The sequence below is a fragment of the Hemibagrus wyckioides genome, linkage group LG07, assembly GCF_019097595.1.
Source record: "Hemibagrus wyckioides isolate EC202008001 linkage group LG07, SWU_Hwy_1.0, whole genome shotgun sequence".
Taxonomy (NCBI): domain Eukaryota; kingdom Metazoa; phylum Chordata; class Actinopteri; order Siluriformes; family Bagridae; genus Hemibagrus; species Hemibagrus wyckioides.
The window spans coordinates 10,246,649-10,266,267 of NC_080716.1; the positions used below are offsets into that span (position 1 = coordinate 10,246,649).

The window sequence follows — 19,619 nt, forward strand, 5'->3', positions numbered from 1 at the left end:
ACACGGTAAAATCAGTACATTATTATACAGTTAACAAAGTTGATGCCATCAATCATGTATCTATTGCATATTTCTGATTTATTCAGCTAAGATACATCACTACAAGTGTCTAGCAAGTAGAAACCTAGAAAATCTAAAGTGTACTGATAATACCTTGTAAAACCTTATTATGGTACACTGAAACATTCTGTGCAGATCATATTTTATTAAAGGACCTATAAAAAGCCACTCATCACACATCACCTGTTGTGCATTTCAATATGGATTAAAAAGTTAATAGGAGAGAACACTTTCTGATACATTCAGTACCAATCTGCTCTGCTTTCTACGTAGCAGTTATTCATATCATGCTTCTACTCACTGTGCTCTCCCACCCCACCGCCATGACTCTGGGAAGGCTCTGGACCCTCAATCCTCAAGTTCAACACACCGCATGCCCTAAAGTCATTTACGAAACACAGCAAGAGACACACAGCATGGACATACTGCATTGCAGAGTGACACGCTTCAAGAATGTCCAACACTCCACGCTCAGGTTAGTAAGAAAACACTACATGGCTGCTTGGATCCTAGAGTTTAATGAGGTTAGGTTTTAGTAGTGAATAATAGGGTGAGATATTAGAGATATATGTTATTCAAAAGCATTGCACATGCAGCAAGTCCACTTCAGTATGAGTGTGAACAGCATCATTTGGCTGTGTCCAAATACGTCTTTAAAAAAAAAAAAAAGACACTGTGAGTTTAACTGATAGAGGTTCCACAGGGTATCCACAGGGTGATAGATGGGAAGATGAAAAGTGCAGCGGTGGTGAAAACTGGAGGAAATGAAAGCTCAAAGACATGGCGTGTTGCATTATGTAGAGGAAAAATACTGCTGTGTGCATATAGTCAAAACCAAAACTGCAGTTGTGTGAAAATATAAGAACAAAAGTCACATTTTCTTTTAATACTGTTTATACATGTCCACTTGCAACTTTGCACATCTCAATCTATTTATTTTAATGGATAGACGTGCAGTTCTGCACTCAAGTCTACATCAGTGAAGACCTGATAGCTTCAAGAAGATAGACTTCATGTGAAAACTAGAATGAATTTCCCATTTGACCATGTTGTACACTCTTACAGAAGGAAAATGATTTATAATCACACTCTCTGGTGTCACCCAGATGGGGTTGGCTTCCCTTTTGAGTTTGATTCCTCTCACGGTTTCTTCCTCATTTCGTCTCATGGAGTTTTTCCTTACTGTCATTGCCTCTGGCTTGCTTATTAGGGAGAATTTAAATTTATATCCTAAATTCATACTGCTTTGTGACAATGTCCATTGTCGAATGAACAAATGGAAAGCCTTTTGATTCACCAGAACCGAATCCGAGTTAACAAATGACGGCAAGCAGAAAGAGAGCACGGGGTAGCAAAATGTGCAAGTGGACACCTACATTAACCTTTAAAGTCTTGTTTTCCTCTCCTTTGCTGTTCTACTTGGACTAAACTGGAACTCACCAATGGCTGCTTTTACAAGGCAGGATTCAGACTCGCTGGAATAAGTGCTATAGCCAGCAGCGTTCACGGCCTTCACTCTGAACACACAGTTGTCTCCCGTGTTCAGCCCGTGACAAACAAACCTACAAGTCAAAGTTCCAGCTCAAAGATTCACACTAGATTCATGGATTTAATTGTAATAAATATGCGAGACGATATTTAAAAGAGCAGATCTACCTGGTGTCTTTGACCGGCTTGTTGTTGCATGGCACCCACACATTGCTGCCCACGACGCTGACTTCCACATAGTAGCGCACAAGTTCTTTGACCTCTTTAGAAGCTCCCCAGGTCACCACAACAGAGGAGGCTGTGTTCCTGATGGGCACGACATGGCCTGGTGCTGAGGGCAGGTCTGAAAGAGTTGGAATGGAGAGTGAGGACAGATAAAGAAGAACTAAACAACATTTGGGTCTAAAAGTCCACTATCTTAGCCCACTACCAAAGACTGTTTACAAGTAAAGGGTTTGTTAATTAAGATCATAACAATTAACATTAGTAGATGAGATGCAATAGTAATTAATATTATAAGTATAAGCAGCATGAACATGTTATAACATGAATTCTCAATCAAGGTAAACAAAGCTAATAGAATATAAATATATATTTACATTTTATTTAAGGATTAAGCATATAAATAACATATATAAAAAGCATCAGTTGAATAAAATTTTGCATTAGGTTTTGGATGATTAAATGAAAGCGTTTCTGTTAGTGAACTTTTGTATCAGTAGAAACAGTTGTTGCATGATGACACACAGAACAATACCATAAATAAATAATTAAATGTGGATTTCAGCACAGCACAGGTCCGTGACTTTAAGGATAAATCGTTCTCTTACCCAGTCTGTCGCCGACGGTCGTGGCTCCGGTTTCCTCAGACGGCTCGCTAACACCTGCGGAGTTGCAGCAACGCACGCGGAAGGTGTAGGATTTGCCCTCGGCCAAGTCAAAAAGGGCAAAGCGAGGTGACTTCGCTGGCATCCCGGTGTTCACCCTCTGCCAGGTGTCTGTGCCAACCATACACTGCGAATGAACAAACAGTACATCCAGTCACTGTGTTAGAACTGGGTCAAGGTTGTGTTAAATCTCACGGCAGAAGAATTTTCAAGTAGCAGTTATTGGGTTTCTGGCAGTGTGTTTCTTGTCAGTGTGAAGTACTCACTTACTGACATTGGAGAGATTCGACAGATATCAGGCAGCGTATGTGAAAGTTATTGAGGGAAACGGATTTGAAAAGATATTTGAAAGCAGCCTCTTGGCTAGTTAATTTTTTGGGGATTAGTCTTAAAAAGGGGTCCTGAAGCTGAGACAGTGGGTCTGTGATCTCTGCATTTTGTTACAGTGGAGAAAATCTTCATCCACCTCAATAACTCATTAACAATTAAAAATTCTAGATTGTTCTAGGTCCATTACGTTGCCTTGATATTATCATACACACTTAAATAATAAGTCTAATATCTGGCCTAATAAATGGATAGTTTTTATGTTCAGAAAATAAATGTGTTTCAATTATCTGTGGATTTTTCTTCAGAGTTGAAGGTGCAAAAAGCCTAGAATATAGTATGGTGATGATTCAACCAATCATCATTACATAAAACTGTTAAATAATTCAACGAATATTGAAAATGCATGTCGACTTTATACAGGTGTAAAAATGACTCTGATAAACTAATTCAATTATTCATATTAATGCAGGGAATTCATATCTGTCATATTCATATTATAATCAGGATGTGAGAGTGTTGGTTGTGTCCTTTCATAGATTTGCTCACCTTCTCCACATAATACATAACTCCTTCATGTCCTCTCTGTACAGGAGGCTTCCAGCTGAGCACCACGTAGCTCTTAGTGGCCTCAGTCACCGCCAGATCAGTAGGAGACCCAGGGATTATACCAACTGATAGAGAGAGAGAGAGAGAGAGAGAGAGAGACGGGGGAGAGGAATAATGTCCTTAATAACCTCTATTCTTGTTGAAATTGCTTTTATGTGTACTGTAGATCTCCAAAAAACGCAAGAAAGCAAATGTCTGTAGCATACACACACATATTACAAGTGATCAGATTAGCTCTTACCTGTGGGATCTTCCTCAGTAAATTTGATCATACCGGTCCATGGAGCAGAAACACCAGCTAATATAAGAGTAATAAGAAAAGAAAGACAACGCCATACATCAATCTATACAGCATTGAGCAATACTGTAAGGAAACAATACTGTAGCGAAACATCTCTCACCTCTGAGACGGGCCCGGTCAGCTGGGTCCATGGCAACTACAGGGTCAGAGACACGAGAAGGGCGACTCACCCCGGCCAGGTTCAGAGCGCTAACCCGGAAAATGTAAGTGCGCCCCTCTATGAGCCCGGTGACTGGGAAACGGGCATATTTTACTGGAGTGTCATTACACTGGATCCAGTGATGAGTGCCAACCTCACACCTGCAAACAGAATGTTAAAACATTAAAAGAATTTTATCAAAAGTTCTTCTGATACTGAAATCCTGCCTCCAGATTACACTCTGTTGACATTTAGCCTCTAAAATCCCAAAACACACCTCCACTTTCTCACTAATCCTAATTGTACCACTGAATGTTGTATTTGGGGAGGACTGCAGGAATCAGAGCTCCTGGGTCTTTGATTTATATGAAGAGCAAGTAAACCAGAGTTCATGTACTATAATTTGATGGGATGTTAATCGCAATTGAGGGTTAAGGGCCTTGCTCAAGGACCCAGCGCTGGTGGCTTGGTAGACCTGGGATTTGAGCTCACAGCATTCCGATCAGTAGTCCAACACCTTAACCACTAAGTTACCACATCCCCCCTTTGTCCTGACACATATAATCAGGAATAACATTATGACCACCTGCCTAATATTGTGTTGGTCCCCCTTTTGCTACCACAACAGCCCTGACCCATCGAGACATGGACTCCACTAGATCTCTGAAGGTGTGCTGTGGTATTTGGCACCAAGAGGTCAGCAGCAGGTCTTTTAAGTCCTGTAGGTTGCAACTTACAGGACTTAAAGGATACTTACATGACTTAAAAGACACTTTTGATGGATACTGACCACTGCAGACCGGGAACACCCCACAAGAGCTGCAGTTTTGGAGATGGTCTGATCCAGTGGTCTAGCCATCACAATGTGGCCCTTGTCAAACTCGCTCAAATCCTTACACTTGCCCATTTTTCCTGCTTCTAACACATCAACTTTGAGGACAAAATGTTCACTTGCTGCCTAATATATCCCACCCACTAACAGGTGCCATGATGAGGAGATCATCAGTGTTATTCACTTCACCTCTCAGTGATCATAATGTTATGGCTGATTGGTGTATACTCACAGAAAATTTTCCCATGGGGATAATAAAGTGCTCTATTATGGAAATGCTAAGAAATCGTTACATTAAAAAAGGTAATAATCTCTACTTTTCCTAGTCACTGGGACCTGAAGAGTTCATATTATTACATTTATGTATAGTTGACTTAGAAATTCACATATAAAGAAAGACAAAAAAAAACAAAAAAACCAATTCATACGTTATATCCATTTTTCATTTGATCTGATATTAATTGTTCTGACAGAACTTTCCCGAAATTATCCATCCTCCACATCCTCCCACAATATTCTCTGGGCAAGCGTGTATTTGGGCTCACACATTTCATGAAACATGTCTGACTCACTTCATGCAGTTGGATTTGCACACGCACTGACCTGTCAATAAAGTAGCCCAGGATGGAGCTGCTGCCCTCAACCGCTGGCTGTTTCCAGGTCACCACCACATAATCCTTATTCGCATCATGACACCTCACATCCAGAGGGGCAACAGGGACCCCTTCAACCTCCACATCAGTATCTGACACACACAAACACACACATTCAATAGTTAGTTTGTTTCTGTCACTGCAAATGAAATGAAAAGCCCCCATAATAACCAGAGTTATACATCAGTATTTCATCAAACTGCAAAAATATTTAATATAAAATTTGTGAAATATTGAAAATATTTGAAAAAATGTAAAAAAAATCTAAACATTGAAAATGTTTCATGCTTGCTTAAAGAGACTTCTCATAGATCTATCACCCCCATTCCTAATTTATCAAAATCTAATACCTTTCACTTTATTATTCTTCTTCACATTCATTTTTATCTGTGTGTATAAAATTATAAATGTGTGGCAGTCTGGAAAATATCCAGTGACAACTTTACTTTAAGAAAACAAACATTTCCCTAATCTTTTTTTTTATTTTTTTAACCTTTACTAGGAGATCTGCGAAGATCACATAATGTAGACAAGAAGCCAGTTTAACAAACGTCTGTAGACTAGGAATACAGGCTCAAAGGAAATCAATATCAGTGTGTTGGCGACTTCAGGGGAAAGTTGGAATGAAATATTGAAATGCTAGAGTTAAAATGCTAGAACTTTACTTGTGATTGAGAGATGTGCATCTTTCAGTGTAGGAAAACTTTAGCTTATAAAACATTATAAAGTAGAAGATGTGAAGATTTCAGCAGGCCACCACACATATATCTATACACCCAGTTAACACACCATTTGCTTCGTGTTTTAAAATAGTTATGAGGCTTTATATAATTCTGGTACAGTGTTGATACTGACTCAGAGCACATGATCTCCTTTAGAGCTTTTCACACTTGATCTAGTTCAACAATTAATCCCAACTGTTTATAATCTGACATTTCACACTCTACAGTCCTAAACCGTGTCTTAACCTTCTTATTTGCATGTTTGCAGCATCAACAACCATGACTGGATCATCATTAAGGAAAAATGTTTGCTGGTTTAAGTCTCCTGAGAAGCAAAAAGGCAAAAAAATGGCAAAAAGGACAAAAGAATAACTAAACACAAACTTTTTAACCACTGTTTACACAGCACACAGGATTTCTGTGCATGTAATATGCTGTAATATTTTAACTCCTCATCGTTTCATACTGTACATGTTTGCCAGTGCAATGTGGGGTTAATACACCAAAAGCACTGCTAACACTGCCTCAGAACAGGGTTTCATAACCCTGGGTAAAAAAGTGGTGCTTACCCTGCTTCTAAATGACAAGTGTGAGGTTAAAATGCAGGGTTCAGAACAACAATAACCCACAAACTAAAAGGCCTTTATTAATATTCTAGTCTAGGTTGCAATACACTGAAACCTTTGACTGTATTCAATTAACTTCACACGTGCATGTGGATAAAACACCTGTAATGATACAAGTAAAGTGTCGTGGTTAACAGCGAGCTGCGGTAAACTTCACCTCGGACGAAGACAAAAGCGGAGTGAGAGTCGAAGCCTGACTTGGTGTTGATGCGCAGAGTGTAAAGTCCCTCGTCCTCTTTGTTGAGGTGGATGAGAGTGAGTGTGGCTCGCTGGCCACTCCAGTGCATCTGCACCCATTTGGATGGTTCCAGAACCACACCTAGTTAAATACATACATTAAAAATGATTTGACCGATAACGATAGAGCAGTACAGGATTAGTGGTTAGCAATATATAGTAATTGCTAATTCAGTTATCATACCTACTTCCCTATACTGGGCCTCATTTATATGTTTCTTAGTCATATGTTTATAGGAGCATTTCCACAAGAAATGTTGCATTCATGAGAAACATTTTAGATCAGAAAAATGCTTGTATCCTACACCATCTCCTATATTTATGTATAAGGAGATTCACTAATGTGAACCTTCACTAACGTGCATTTCTTCTACATGTCGTACTGTGTATGGTTATGTGTGTAACAATTAAAAATTTTGTGACTGATCAGTTTTTAAGTCATTCAGTATAATCATTTATTTTCTTCATGGATTTCACAGACATGATTAAACTGCCTATTCTTTCAATTACACATGAGCTTAGTGGAAATGTCGTGGAATCCATTCATGCCATTGTATATAAATGACTCAGCAATCTAAAAGGAAACTATAAATTAACACAAAAGAAATGCCACACATAAAAGAAAGAGGTCTGTGTGTGTTAGCTGACATGCTGCGATGGCTGAGCTGCATTACTGGAAGAATTAGTATCCAAGGTACATAAAAGGCAGATTTTCATCAATATTTTGTAATTTTCTTCTATGTGAAGACTTTTATGAAGTCTTGTGGATGTCACTCAGTGTGCTGTGAATATGTTTAAGTTAAGGGTGATTTATATTTATCAAATCTGGCAGGAATTGTAGCTTCTTAAGACATTACGACATTGATATGCAACTTTAAAACATTAATATGCAACTTTAATAAAAGAGGCCCAATATTCCTATATATACTATATACTAACACACAGGATTTTAAGAATTTGTAATATGACTTACATAAGTTTTTTCATACTGTTTTTACCTGACCTTCTAAGGGCAAGAATTACATAGAAATGTTCAAAAAAATCCAACAACACTTTATTGACACAAAGGTTTAAAGTAAATGGTGACATCAAACCCATATCTGCTTAGTGAGATGTGTGCTTGTTCATAATCATCTACAGTTTAAAGGCTTTATCTTCTAACACTAAAATTCTGTGTAAGGTTTTCCCAACAGAGGTAAAAAACACACGTCTCACACTGAAAGCCAACAGTGCCCTGACTAATTTTATATCAGACTTGCAGTTGATAAAATTATTCATTGTTCATACTGACTAAAAAAATTCTGAACACTTGTGTTCTGGTAAAAAGAGTTAACTACATATATTCAATGTATGTACAACGAATTAATTTCCTTAATCCGAGTGCCTACCCACCATTCCTGTACCACAGCACCTCAGGCTGATAGCGCTTCACAGTGGGATAGATGATGACAGTGCAGCCCAAACTCATGGTCTCTCCTTCACGGCCGAAGGCCACGGTGAACTTATCGATAATGGTGGTCCTGAAGGTGACGCCATACTCAGGACTGAAAGCATCTTAGCAGAGGAAGACAGCTAAGAATTAGACCTTTAAAGTGGAAGATGTTTGGTGTATATGTTTAGATGAAGCACTATACCACGTTCCAGTAAGTGTAATAAAACGTTCAGAGTTTGTGTGAATGTATCAAATGTAGATTTCATAGAAATCTGGAAACTTACGGGGTCTTTCAGTCACTTTTCCATCTTTAAATCCTGTAAAAGATGCGGAAACAGACATCAGTTCTGCAATAATAAATATCTTACATTCACTGGAATCATTTCCTTTTTTTTTCAACATTAATAAAGAATAATAAGAATTATAGATAGATTTAATAGAAGGTAAAATAAAAAGAATTTATAATAATAAGAGGAGGAAAGAAGAATAAAATAAAAAATTAAATATAGAAATAAAAAAAATTCCTGTCAGCTCACATTCAAGTGTCCATAATAGACAGATAAACAACCAGAACATCACCACAGCTACACCAAAACACAATATTAGCTCCCTTTATCCCAAAAGCATTAGGAGAACCCCTTAATGAAAGTCTAATCTTCTCCAAGTTAACAAAAACGCATTATATCTCTAATCCATTGTGAAAGAGACGGAGGTCTAATCAGTATTAGTCTTCTAGCAAGCAGAATGCGAAGGCCAGGAATCATTTCCTGTTTTAAACCCTCTGTATCTCCATTTGGCTCTCCACTCCCTCACAGCACTGAGACCACAATCAGCTTTAATGCACAGAATATACACAAGTCTTTCATTTTTACTACAACAGTCTCTTACACAGTTGCTTATAATTCTACAGAACACAAGAGTGATATCTAATAAAACATACACAGCTCTTCCAAAGATTTTAAAACATGACAAAGCATGCCATTAAATTATTCTGTAAAGAAACCCAAGTGACCTCTGAAAGCAGGGTGCTAGGGGCCTAAAATAGAATAGGCTGTGAAGGTGTCAGCTGGCTGCTCCACTCAAAATATACTTCACTCAGATGTCTGCCTGCTTCACACTAAGTCCACTTAAAAAAGAATGAGTGAACAATCTAATCATGAATAAAATAAAATAAAATAAAATAAAATAAAATAAAATAAAATAAAATAAAATAAAATAAAATAAAGTAAAGTAAAGTAAAGTAAAGTAAAGTAAAGTAAAGTAAAGTAAATAAAATTAAATAAAAAAAAAATAATACATTTTAAGCACTATGGCACTAATTCTGGGTTCTCACAGAAACCCTAAGTAGGAAGAACCTCTAGATGAGATGCCAATCCATCACAGGACTCCCACACACACCCACAGACACACACACACACACACACACAAACAGACAACACAGACACATATAGACACACCCACACACAGAGAGACACACACACAGACAGACATAGACACACTCTCCCACACCCACATAGACACACACAAACAGACACACACACACACACACAGACACACCCACCCAAACACCCACACACAAACACATACACACACAAACACAGAGACAAACCCACCCACACACAAAATTTGTTAGGTCTAACTATCGGAAATGTTTGACGAATTTTAAATGACACGCATGCCTTATATTCTTATACTGCCATCCTTTTTGTGACTTCAACCTGATAATAGAAGCTGCACTGCATAAGAGAAACCTAATACAGGGAGCGATGTTCTGCTTAAAGACACAAAAAGACTTCCCATAGAATTCCTAGGCAGGAAGATCCTCTGGATGGAATGCCAGTCCATCACAAGACACACACACACACCTTGGAGCAATTCACGTTCATCATTCAAATTATGATAAATATCTTAAAAAACAGGATTTTTAAAATAAATTCTATCAGAAATAATGTGCAGAATATAATATACAGAATATGATGCAGCATTGTTTACCAAAACATCTTGCACATTCATGTCACCTTGCCCTATGTAGGTCGTTTGTGATAATAATACGGAGAATTTAATTTTCCTGAAGTGCTCATCTCATATTTGTTTCGGGGACAGCTGCAATAAACCCAACCTAATATTCTAGACGTGTGCACCTACTTTTAATGATGACCGAGGCAAAGGCAGAGCTCTCGCCCTTCACATTGAGAGCTGAGATGCGGTATTCGGCCGTGTCGCTGAAATCACAGCTGTAATGCAATAACAAGATCAATTTTACTCCAAATAAACTCATCCACGTGGTCCATCACAGAAAGTATTTATTCCACAGCAAAGTCAAAGCAACTGAAAAGTCAGGTAAGGTTTATAAACGAGAGATGAGTGACCCAAGATACGTACTTTTTAATCTCCAGAGAGTGCATGTTGTAATTGCTTTCTGCAGTGTACTTCTCAGTGTGAGCTTTTGCATCGATCAGCACATTATTTTTGTACCTGATCAGAGAGGAGAGAAAACAGATAGCATATGTTGATCAGGTCTAATCTGTCTTGTGCGTTGTAATCCTCGTATAACAAAGGGAAAAATATCTTGAATATTGTCAAATTTACTACTGACTGATGTTTCTATTTATTGGGTTTTTTCTTAACCAAATTTTGTTACTAAACCCAGGCTGATTCTATTGGCAGATGTCATGATATGGAAGGCGAAGATGGATGCAACTGTAGAGAATTTATTTTATAGAGTGCAAAAAAACCCTAAACTGTGAAAGACAAAACCATACATTACGAATTCAAGAAAAAAAAAATCCTAAAGACTGAGGGTGAGGCTGTAAAACATATGATATGATACGATACGATACGATACAATACGATATGATACGATATGATATGAGTGACACAATTCTACATGACACCACCATGACAACAACAATGACAACGACAAAGACGAGAACAAAAAGCTTGACAAACAGACACTCAAGCACATGACTTCCCTCTAGAGGGATGCTAATGAGACATATCACACAACAGGTTTAGTATTTTGGACATGGACATGTCACATGCTGTGGCTGATGGTTAATATAGTTCCATGTTGACTCCAGCATAACCATCAAAGTGATAAATTTCCCTTTTTGTCTAGTGTTTATTTGTAGAAAGAAGCAAAATCTGCCAACAGAATAAGAAAATATGTCTAGCAATAGGCGTAGTGGTCTTATATTATTTATACAATAAGAAATATCAGATAATGTTTCCTTTACCCAAGATTCTTCACTTGCTAAAATAAAGAAGAACTTTTTTTGTTGCTGTGATCTCTATATAAAGACCTACATATAAACACACATTATTTAAAATATTTATCTTGAGATTCTTGGCTCAATTTCTCCACAAAAAGCTATTTTAAAAATTCTTTTGTAGATATTTCCTTTCACATATTTAGACATAAATGTTGTTTACATAGCTATAAAATCGATAGTTAGAAAGAAACAGTCAGGGGAAATGATGAACACAAGATCCTAATGCCTCACCAGGCCACGCGGGGTTTTGGCCAGCCCGCCACAGTGCAGTGTAGAGTCACACTCTTTCCCTCCCACACAGTCTGACCACGCGGCTTCACGATGAACTCGGGAGGGTGAGCCAGATTGTCCGTGTTCAGCTTCCTCTGGAACTCGTGCTTTTCATGAATCTGTAACAAGAAGCCGAATGAACAGTATGAGTATGAGTTACATTGCACCAGAAGGTACAAATACAGGGCTAGAGCAGAGTAATCAACTATTAGATTATTATGTTTTGTTTTTCTAGACAGTTGGAATGTTTTGCATTATGGATGAATCTACTAACAATCATTTACAGTTTTATTCTGACTGTGGCGCACTGTGGACATGTTGACTGTGTGGATCTGATTTCTAATGAAATAAAGTCAACTACTGTGCATTTTGATTAAAAAGAAAGGCTCTTAAATGTTTTTAAAGGGTCTATGGTTCTTTCTCTCCATAAAAGGCAAAGCTCATGTTGAGCTAAAAGCAACAAAATGATTACTAAACATGTGCTAAAACTTCCAATGATGCAGCTTAGCCACTGCAGCTCTTCAGCTACCGTAAGCTAGATGTCATGGTAGCGCCTGTTTCATGTAACTCCACGTTCTTCATGTAACCCCTATTTGATTCTGGTTTCTTTGTCAAGCTTTTGTTGATGTTGTGATTGTCATGTTAATCTCTCTATGGCATGTAGCTATCCAACAACCTGATCGAAGCCTGGCATTCACTATGTAGAAATAACCCGTAGCTAGCTACTATTTGGATATCTTTATGCAGAACACAGTGTTTATTAAACTGGCTGCTTATATAACATGATCATTGAAGCTAGATAGCATGAGGAAAGATCAATAAATAAATATCCATATAATTTTTGGATAGGGTGTCAAGCAGAAAAACCCAATTTTATTTTTATTTTCTCTTTTTTCAGCCCTAGCAAAATCCCCTGTTTTTTTCCCATACTACTATACACATACATGATAAAAGTCCTTCATTGAGTAAATTCTTAAAAATAAAGGCTCTTGATTGTTTTTAAAGGGGCTATAGTTCTATGAAGAGCAAGTACAGAAGTTTGACCTTCTTGGTAAGGGCCAGTTTTTCTGCAGACTCCCTCATGGTTATGCTGCGGCTCTTCTTCACCAGTTTCAGCTGGTACTCAGAGTCTCTGGAGAAGAGGTTCCTCATGACCACGTAGCCCAGACCTTCCTCCTTCACTTCCTCTTGGCTCTCCATCAGATCCTGTGTGGCTAAATAACTGATCAAAGGAATGAGAATGGCTTATTGGTGGCCAATACAAGCTCAGATCATTTCATGTTAACAGTCCCTGAGGTGAATCAGTTAGAAGGACCAGATAATATGAATTTACATTAATATCGAATCTGGTTTATAAATGTCAGTGTCGATGATATGACTCTGCATTTCTTTTAAGTATTTATAGAAGTATAATAAATCACAAAACTAACAAATTATCTTTATAAAAAAAGGCCCTGGAGACGACATGGAAGGATTACAAATAAAAACACTTCGAATGAAATACATTGTACAGTATTCTGTGTCTGGAACAGGAAGAAAGGAAAGAATAAGAATGAAAGCCACCTGCTTTTACAAACAGGAACCACGTATCCAATGACGCTCTCCTCTTTGTCCAGTGCCAGGCAGGCGCACTTGTGCTCCTTGGCGTAGAAAGCCTTTTTTTCTTCTTGCTTCTTACTTGCAGACCCCTTACTTACTTTCACCCTAATGAAAAAAAATCCAACCGAGGTCACGGTACAGGCAGCAGAGAATAAACAAGAGCAGCGTTCTTTACTATCAAAGACGATATTCCTGAACCTTGCATCGGTAAAGAACAGTAAAATGTCTCGGTTTCTAACCTGGTGGTAGAGCTCACTTTCTTCTCCTCCTTCTTCTTGGCAGTTTGCACCCTAAACACAGACCAACAGCGGTCACACCACAAGCAGTGGAGAAGAAAAAAGTGTCATTCTTGTGCTTGTTTTGATTAAGAAAACCATGTCTCGGTTGCTAACCCGGAAATGGAGGTCAGCTTCTTCTCCTGCTTTTTACTTGAAGTTTGCACCCTAAAAAAAAAACAAAACCCAACAACAATCAGGCCACAAACCACACAGCGTGTGATAAAAACAAAACCAGCAGCGTTTCCATTTATTGTTAAAACACTAAATACACAATCAATTCAATAATACAGAATAATGTTACAGTTCCTGCAGCTTGGATGGAATGAGAATGTTAATATGTTACTTGATGATCGTGTTTAGTGTGTTAGTGAAAGCTTCAATGTGATTAGACACTGAGCTACAGTTATACAAAAGCAAAACTGTTAAACATTTACGAATACTACAAACTACGTGATGCACAGGGACAACATTTTTCATCTGTTTTAACTTTATAAATCTGTACAATGCTCTAGCTGTATGCTCTAAGACTAACCATTAAATTGTAGTATGTAAAAAAAATTCTTTTGCTGTTATTGGGTCTGATTTATCTTTTAGTAAAGCTGTATATTTCCCTCCAGATTATTGTATTTCGATAAATCGCAACCATACACGAGTTACTATGTTCACAAGACAGCTGATTTACATTAAGTTAAGCCCACAAATCTCAATAAAAGTCAAAGCTCCCAGTGAGCTAAAAGCAACAAAATGATTACTACATTTCTGTCAATTAGCAGATGCCCTTATTTACATTTTGATCTCATTTTATACAACTGAGCAAGTGAGGGTTAAGGGCCTTGCTCGGGGGCATATTACTAAACTTCTAAACTAAACTAAATGACTATCTCTATTAATAAACATGCAACATGTGCTAAAACTTCCAGTAATCCAGCTTAGACACTGCAGCTCTTCAGCTACTGTAGGCTAGATGCCTGTTTCATGTAACACTGTGTTAGCACTCCTATTTACTTCTGCTTTCTTTGTGTTTTCTTGTCAAGATTTTGTTGTTGTGATTGTCATGTGAATCCATCGTTTATGGTTCTTGTTCTTCATGGTTGTTTTTGTTTTTGGTCATTTTCACCTCCAACTTCAAGACCACAAGTCTTACATTTTGGATTGCTTTCTTTTGAATCCATTAATAAACTTCACTACGTTTTATTGCATGATATAACATACAACAAAAAATATTTCAACTTGACAATGCAATCCTTACAGTATATAAAAGATCAATAACTGATGGTGTTTATATTATTTGAAGGCTCACATTAAACTTACAGATACTCAGAAGTTTCTAGGACAAGAAAAATTGTCATAGTATACATTTTTGTTTTTAACTAACTGGATTTTCATGAAGTACAAATAAACAAAAAAATTGCAAACAAATTTCCTCATATCTAGTTTTTAAATGAGGCCCACTGTCCTATTTGGGCAGCTTAAATCAAAGGCTAAACAACGATTATTGTCTTATTCAACTGTGAATCAGATTTTGTTAAATATTTCTAACAATTCTAACATTTGGGGGAAAAATCTAGACGTAAAATGTAAGGATTTACTATTAAATATAATGTTGCTACTCATTTTAAACTCATGAACATTTCCAAAGATCTCGAGGGCTTCTCAACATAAAGACTTGTTGAACAGATAGCCATCTGAATTGGACAGCAGCAGGAGATAAACCTGGAGGCATGTAAATAGTCCTGTCACATATTTTCACCTGCCAGAGGTATTATGGGCTTCCTATTGTTGACGTGCTGACAAACAGAGCCTGCGGTGCACAAAGCTCTGCTATCTGGGGAGATTCATTCTTCATCCCTTGCGGTGTCACAGTTTATCTCTGGACTACACCAGCCTTCAGCGTTAACCTTATTACTGAGAAGGATCACAGCAATTCATATTGTATTTATCCTCAGCATCACTGCATCTGCTATAGCACCCTGTAATTGAAGGTTTTATCACAGCAGCTGATAGGATTTATATGAAGAAGCTTTATGTAATATTGTAACGAAAGATGAAACGATCTAAAAGTGTACCCATAAAATGATTTTTTTCTGGAAGTTTGTTATCGTTTGTTACATTTGTTCTAAAACTAAAACGCTTTGTGTGTTTACAGTACCCTTACTCTTTACACTATCGAACAGCGTCTAAATCACAGTAAGGAGAAAACATTTTATCAAAGCAAGGCAATATGCAGCATAAAGTTTCCGAGTGTCCTTCTCAGTATTGCATATTTCCAATATCAACTGGGAAAGTGGCTGTACAGTCGCACTACAGTAACAGGGATCGTGAGCCTCTACATTTTCCTCTCATGAGCCACAAATAGCAATGAGACACATTAATAACCTTGGCTTATTTTTTTCTTTGCAGCAGAGAGGTTCAATTTCCCCCGCTAGCTGGGTCATGGAGAACCCTGAGCGGCATGTAGAATTCAATCGGTTTATTTATTAAAGGAAGCTATTTGGAAGACTATTTTAATCAAAGCATTTAACAAATTAATAGCAACAAAAATCCAGTTATATAACTGTTAAAAGAGTCTGATTTGACAGTAGTACAGTTGCTATTAACACTGTTATTACACATTCAGCCTGTGATGCTCTTATACCCTTAGAACTCTTCAAACATTCAATATATAACTAAGAACACTGGTTTCTCGACACACATTAAGCCTTGTTCTATCTCAGAAACCTGTACAATCAGGAGATGATGTACAACACAAAACAAAGACATCAACGTATCTCAGGATCGAGATCCACCATGACACGTAATATATTTGTATAGAATGTAATATTTTTCACAATACTTCATTAGTGTAAAAGCTCTAGATTTACACAACCCTGCAACTTAAAAAAAAAAGGATAAAAGTATAACTGTTAAGATATCTAAACCGATGCTGTGGATGAATGATTAGGCATGGATACCCTAAAGATTGCACTTTCCAAGTACAGTTTAGATCCAAGTCATCTCACGTAGATAGTGTATTATTATACCTAGGAACTGCTGCTGTAATCATAAACAACATGCAGCTCATTCTGAGTATCCTTTTAACACACTTGGTACTGCTTAACTTTATAGTATACAGCTGTATAAAGGTAATGATTTATAATCCCACTATCCAGTGCTACTCAAATGAGAACAGGGTCACTTTTGAGTCTGGTTTCTCTCAAGGTTTTTTCCTCCTGTTGTCTGAGGAAGTTGTCTCCTCTATTCCGTGACAATGTGTATTAAATAAAACTCAATTGAATTGATTTGTACTTAACACTAGGGTCTGATGCTGGGCTTAAACTAGAATTACACTTGAAGTTATAATGCTAATCAATATACGCATACCTGAAATAGAATGATATGATTTTTCACAAAACTCCATACGGAGAGATAACGTAAAGTCTTATCTGACTTCTTTTCTTGCCACGCTGATTAAGCTACAACTCTAGCATCACACAGGAAACAACTTTGTCCCTTATCTTTATATGCGGTTTAGAAGACAATTCTCATCCTGAGCAACGTGTAAGGATGAGTTAGGATGATGAGATGTTATGTATTACATAAGCATGTGAGCCTCTAGGCTGGTTAAAAGCGCCATGATTAAAAAGCAGCAGTAATGTGAGGTAGGTGCTAGTCCAGGTACTAGTCTACCAGTCAGCAGCACACATCCAGGAAGAGCACAGTGACATGTCTCCACTGGCTCCTCTTACCCCATGCTGCTCGCGTGAGCTGCATAAGACTGGTGGCTAAAGGACGACAGCGAGCTTTGGTGGTAGCTGCTTTCAAAGTGAGTCTCCAGATTCCGCTGCTGCAGCTCCTGTTGCTGCACTCGTACAGATCCTGACATCCTGACTGGATCTTGGTTTGACTTGCGCTTGATTTTCCGAGTATCCCGGAGGCCTGTTTCCTCCTCGACTTGTTGCTTTAGGTGCACTCGCAGTTTAACTAAGGGTCAATTCCATCGCATTTCGGTCAAGTCATGAACATTTTCAACATCAAATGAGCAATTCAGACTGGGTGCATTGTGCTGCGCTTACTTTAAACGTCTGTTAACATCATTTTAGTCAGATACATAGTTAAAATTGACTTGAGTTACTGGGAAACAGATTCACAAAGATTAACAATGGTACACAAATTCATTCACCAGCTTGAGGTTTGGAAAAGAAGTAGACTTAATCACTGCTGAAGAAAGTTTCATCAGATTTCTTTCATTCATGCATGGGAGAGAGAGAGAGAGAGAGAGAGAGAGAGAGAGAGCTAGGAGAGTATTATAACTAGATTTTGTATACCACAACACCTATTATGGTGGTGCTTATTACAATATTCTAATTTAATGTAACACAAAGTGGATTACAGTTGAATAGAAAAGCCAGTAACAAATACCAATTTCTTAAATTCAGACAAATCTATCAGAAAAAAGGAAGCATATATAGCAGATTACACAATATTAATCCCATGTCATTAAGGATAATCAAAACACAGGAAAGCCGGTCATCGCAAAGGAAATCAAATGCAGTTTCTTACCAAACTCCAAATTTCGCAGTGGGGTGGAAAAAAAGTGAGATAGAAGCGACTCGACTCCGAAAGTGGCCAAAATCCGGGCAATGCAGCGGTGCGGTGCGGTGCGGAGCGGAGTGCGGGAGCACAGAGGCCAAAAATAATGCTGGACACTCGGCGGAGAGCAGCGCGACCTTGTATGGCCAGCGGAGCGTTAAATTTAGACGCACACAAGGTTGCCAGATCCTCTCCATGGTAAATGGGGCCTGGTAGACCGTTTCCACCCTCCCTCTCCTGATTAACCATAAATCAGGCCAAACTGTAAATTTGTGAAAATCATATCTAACGACATGGCCCTTTTATTTCATTCCAGCAAAAAATGTTCATTAAATAAAATCCAGTTAGCTGAAATGCTATAAACAAGATCATGCGTCAGATTCAAGATGTCTGAGGAGACGATTAAACAATCACTAAAAATAATTCATTACAAACAATTTCCTTCTCTCATATTCTGTTTTAATCAGCTTACACATTGTACAGGCCTCCACACATATGTACTACGAAAGATTATTTACAAAGATTTCAGCCATTTTGCTAACACGTTTCGATTTGTTTTGTGTGTCAGAATAAGACACAGCTCATATTATAGGTTTTGGTTAAGGAATTCATTAGGAAATAAAACATGGATGCTGTAATGACAACAGTATGTCTAGTCGATTATTTTGTCCTTGTTTGACATTAAACAAAGCACTTTTTATTTGTTTGTTTATTTGTTTTTATTTTAATAACATATCCACTTTCACCTTAACACATGAAACATGTATTAAATTGTTATCCACCCTGAAACACACAAGTTAATAACTTGTGTATCTGTGTTGAAGACATTTGTTTACAGTCTGTCCATTCATCAGGAAGCAAAAAAACAGCTGACCAAAGAAAGACTAGAGACTAGAGAGAGCTTACTCCGTAGTTAGACAAGTACTCTTTGCTCCTGTGGTCTAGCATCCTTTATTACTAGGTTTATTAAACTTAAACCTAAATATGAAGACATAGCTTGCTCAATTCGACACAACAGGTTGTTTTTTATTTTACATTTATTGCTCAGTTAGGATAGTTATCATTAACAAGTTCCTTCTGTAACAAATATGTGTAAAATGTTTGCATGTATTCTTTTTAAACATTGATAATAGTAAATTGCATATACATTATATTGCCTAAGGTTTTGGGACACCCCTCCAAATCATTGAATTCAGGAGTTGGGTTTGGCCCCTTAGTTCCGGTAAAGGGAACTCTTAATGCTTCAGCATACCAAGACATTCTGGACAATTTCATGCTACCAACTTTGTGGGAACAGTTTGGGGATGACCCCTTCCTG

General features: G+C 37.7%; 1 protein-coding gene across 2 annotated transcripts in view; it reads right to left on the minus strand.

Moving 5' to 3' along the window:
- myom1a (myomesin 1a (skelemin)) overlaps positions 1-18,405 on the minus strand; it is a 30,595-nt gene extending 12,190 nt beyond the window's left edge. For both annotated transcript variants that reach the window (XM_058395770.1, XM_058395769.1), the window contains exons 1-19: positions 18,272-18,405; positions 17,458-17,692; positions 13,847-13,897; positions 13,694-13,744; positions 13,419-13,559; positions 12,900-13,077; positions 11,817-11,974; positions 10,696-10,788; positions 10,459-10,547; positions 8,598-8,630; positions 8,274-8,435; positions 6,802-6,963; positions 5,247-5,388; positions 3,773-3,972; positions 3,613-3,669; positions 3,312-3,436; positions 2,379-2,562; positions 1,717-1,891; positions 1,501-1,622 (exon numbers count right to left, since the gene is read on the minus strand). In XM_058395770.1, the coding sequence (XP_058251753.1) occupies positions 1,501-1,622; positions 1,717-1,891; positions 2,379-2,562; positions 3,312-3,436; positions 3,613-3,669; positions 3,773-3,972; positions 5,247-5,388; positions 6,802-6,963; positions 8,274-8,435; positions 8,598-8,630; positions 10,459-10,547; positions 10,696-10,788; positions 11,817-11,974; positions 12,900-13,077; positions 13,419-13,559; positions 13,694-13,744; positions 13,847-13,897; positions 17,458-17,594 (2,260 nt within the window). In that variant the 5' untranslated portion in view covers positions 17,595-17,692; positions 18,272-18,405. The remainder of the gene's footprint in view (positions 1-1,500; positions 1,623-1,716; positions 1,892-2,378; positions 2,563-3,311; positions 3,437-3,612; positions 3,670-3,772; positions 3,973-5,246; positions 5,389-6,801; positions 6,964-8,273; positions 8,436-8,597; positions 8,631-10,458; positions 10,548-10,695; positions 10,789-11,816; positions 11,975-12,899; positions 13,078-13,418; positions 13,560-13,693; positions 13,745-13,846; positions 13,898-17,457; positions 17,693-18,271) is intronic.
- Positions 18,406-19,619: the final 1,214 nt, after the last annotated feature.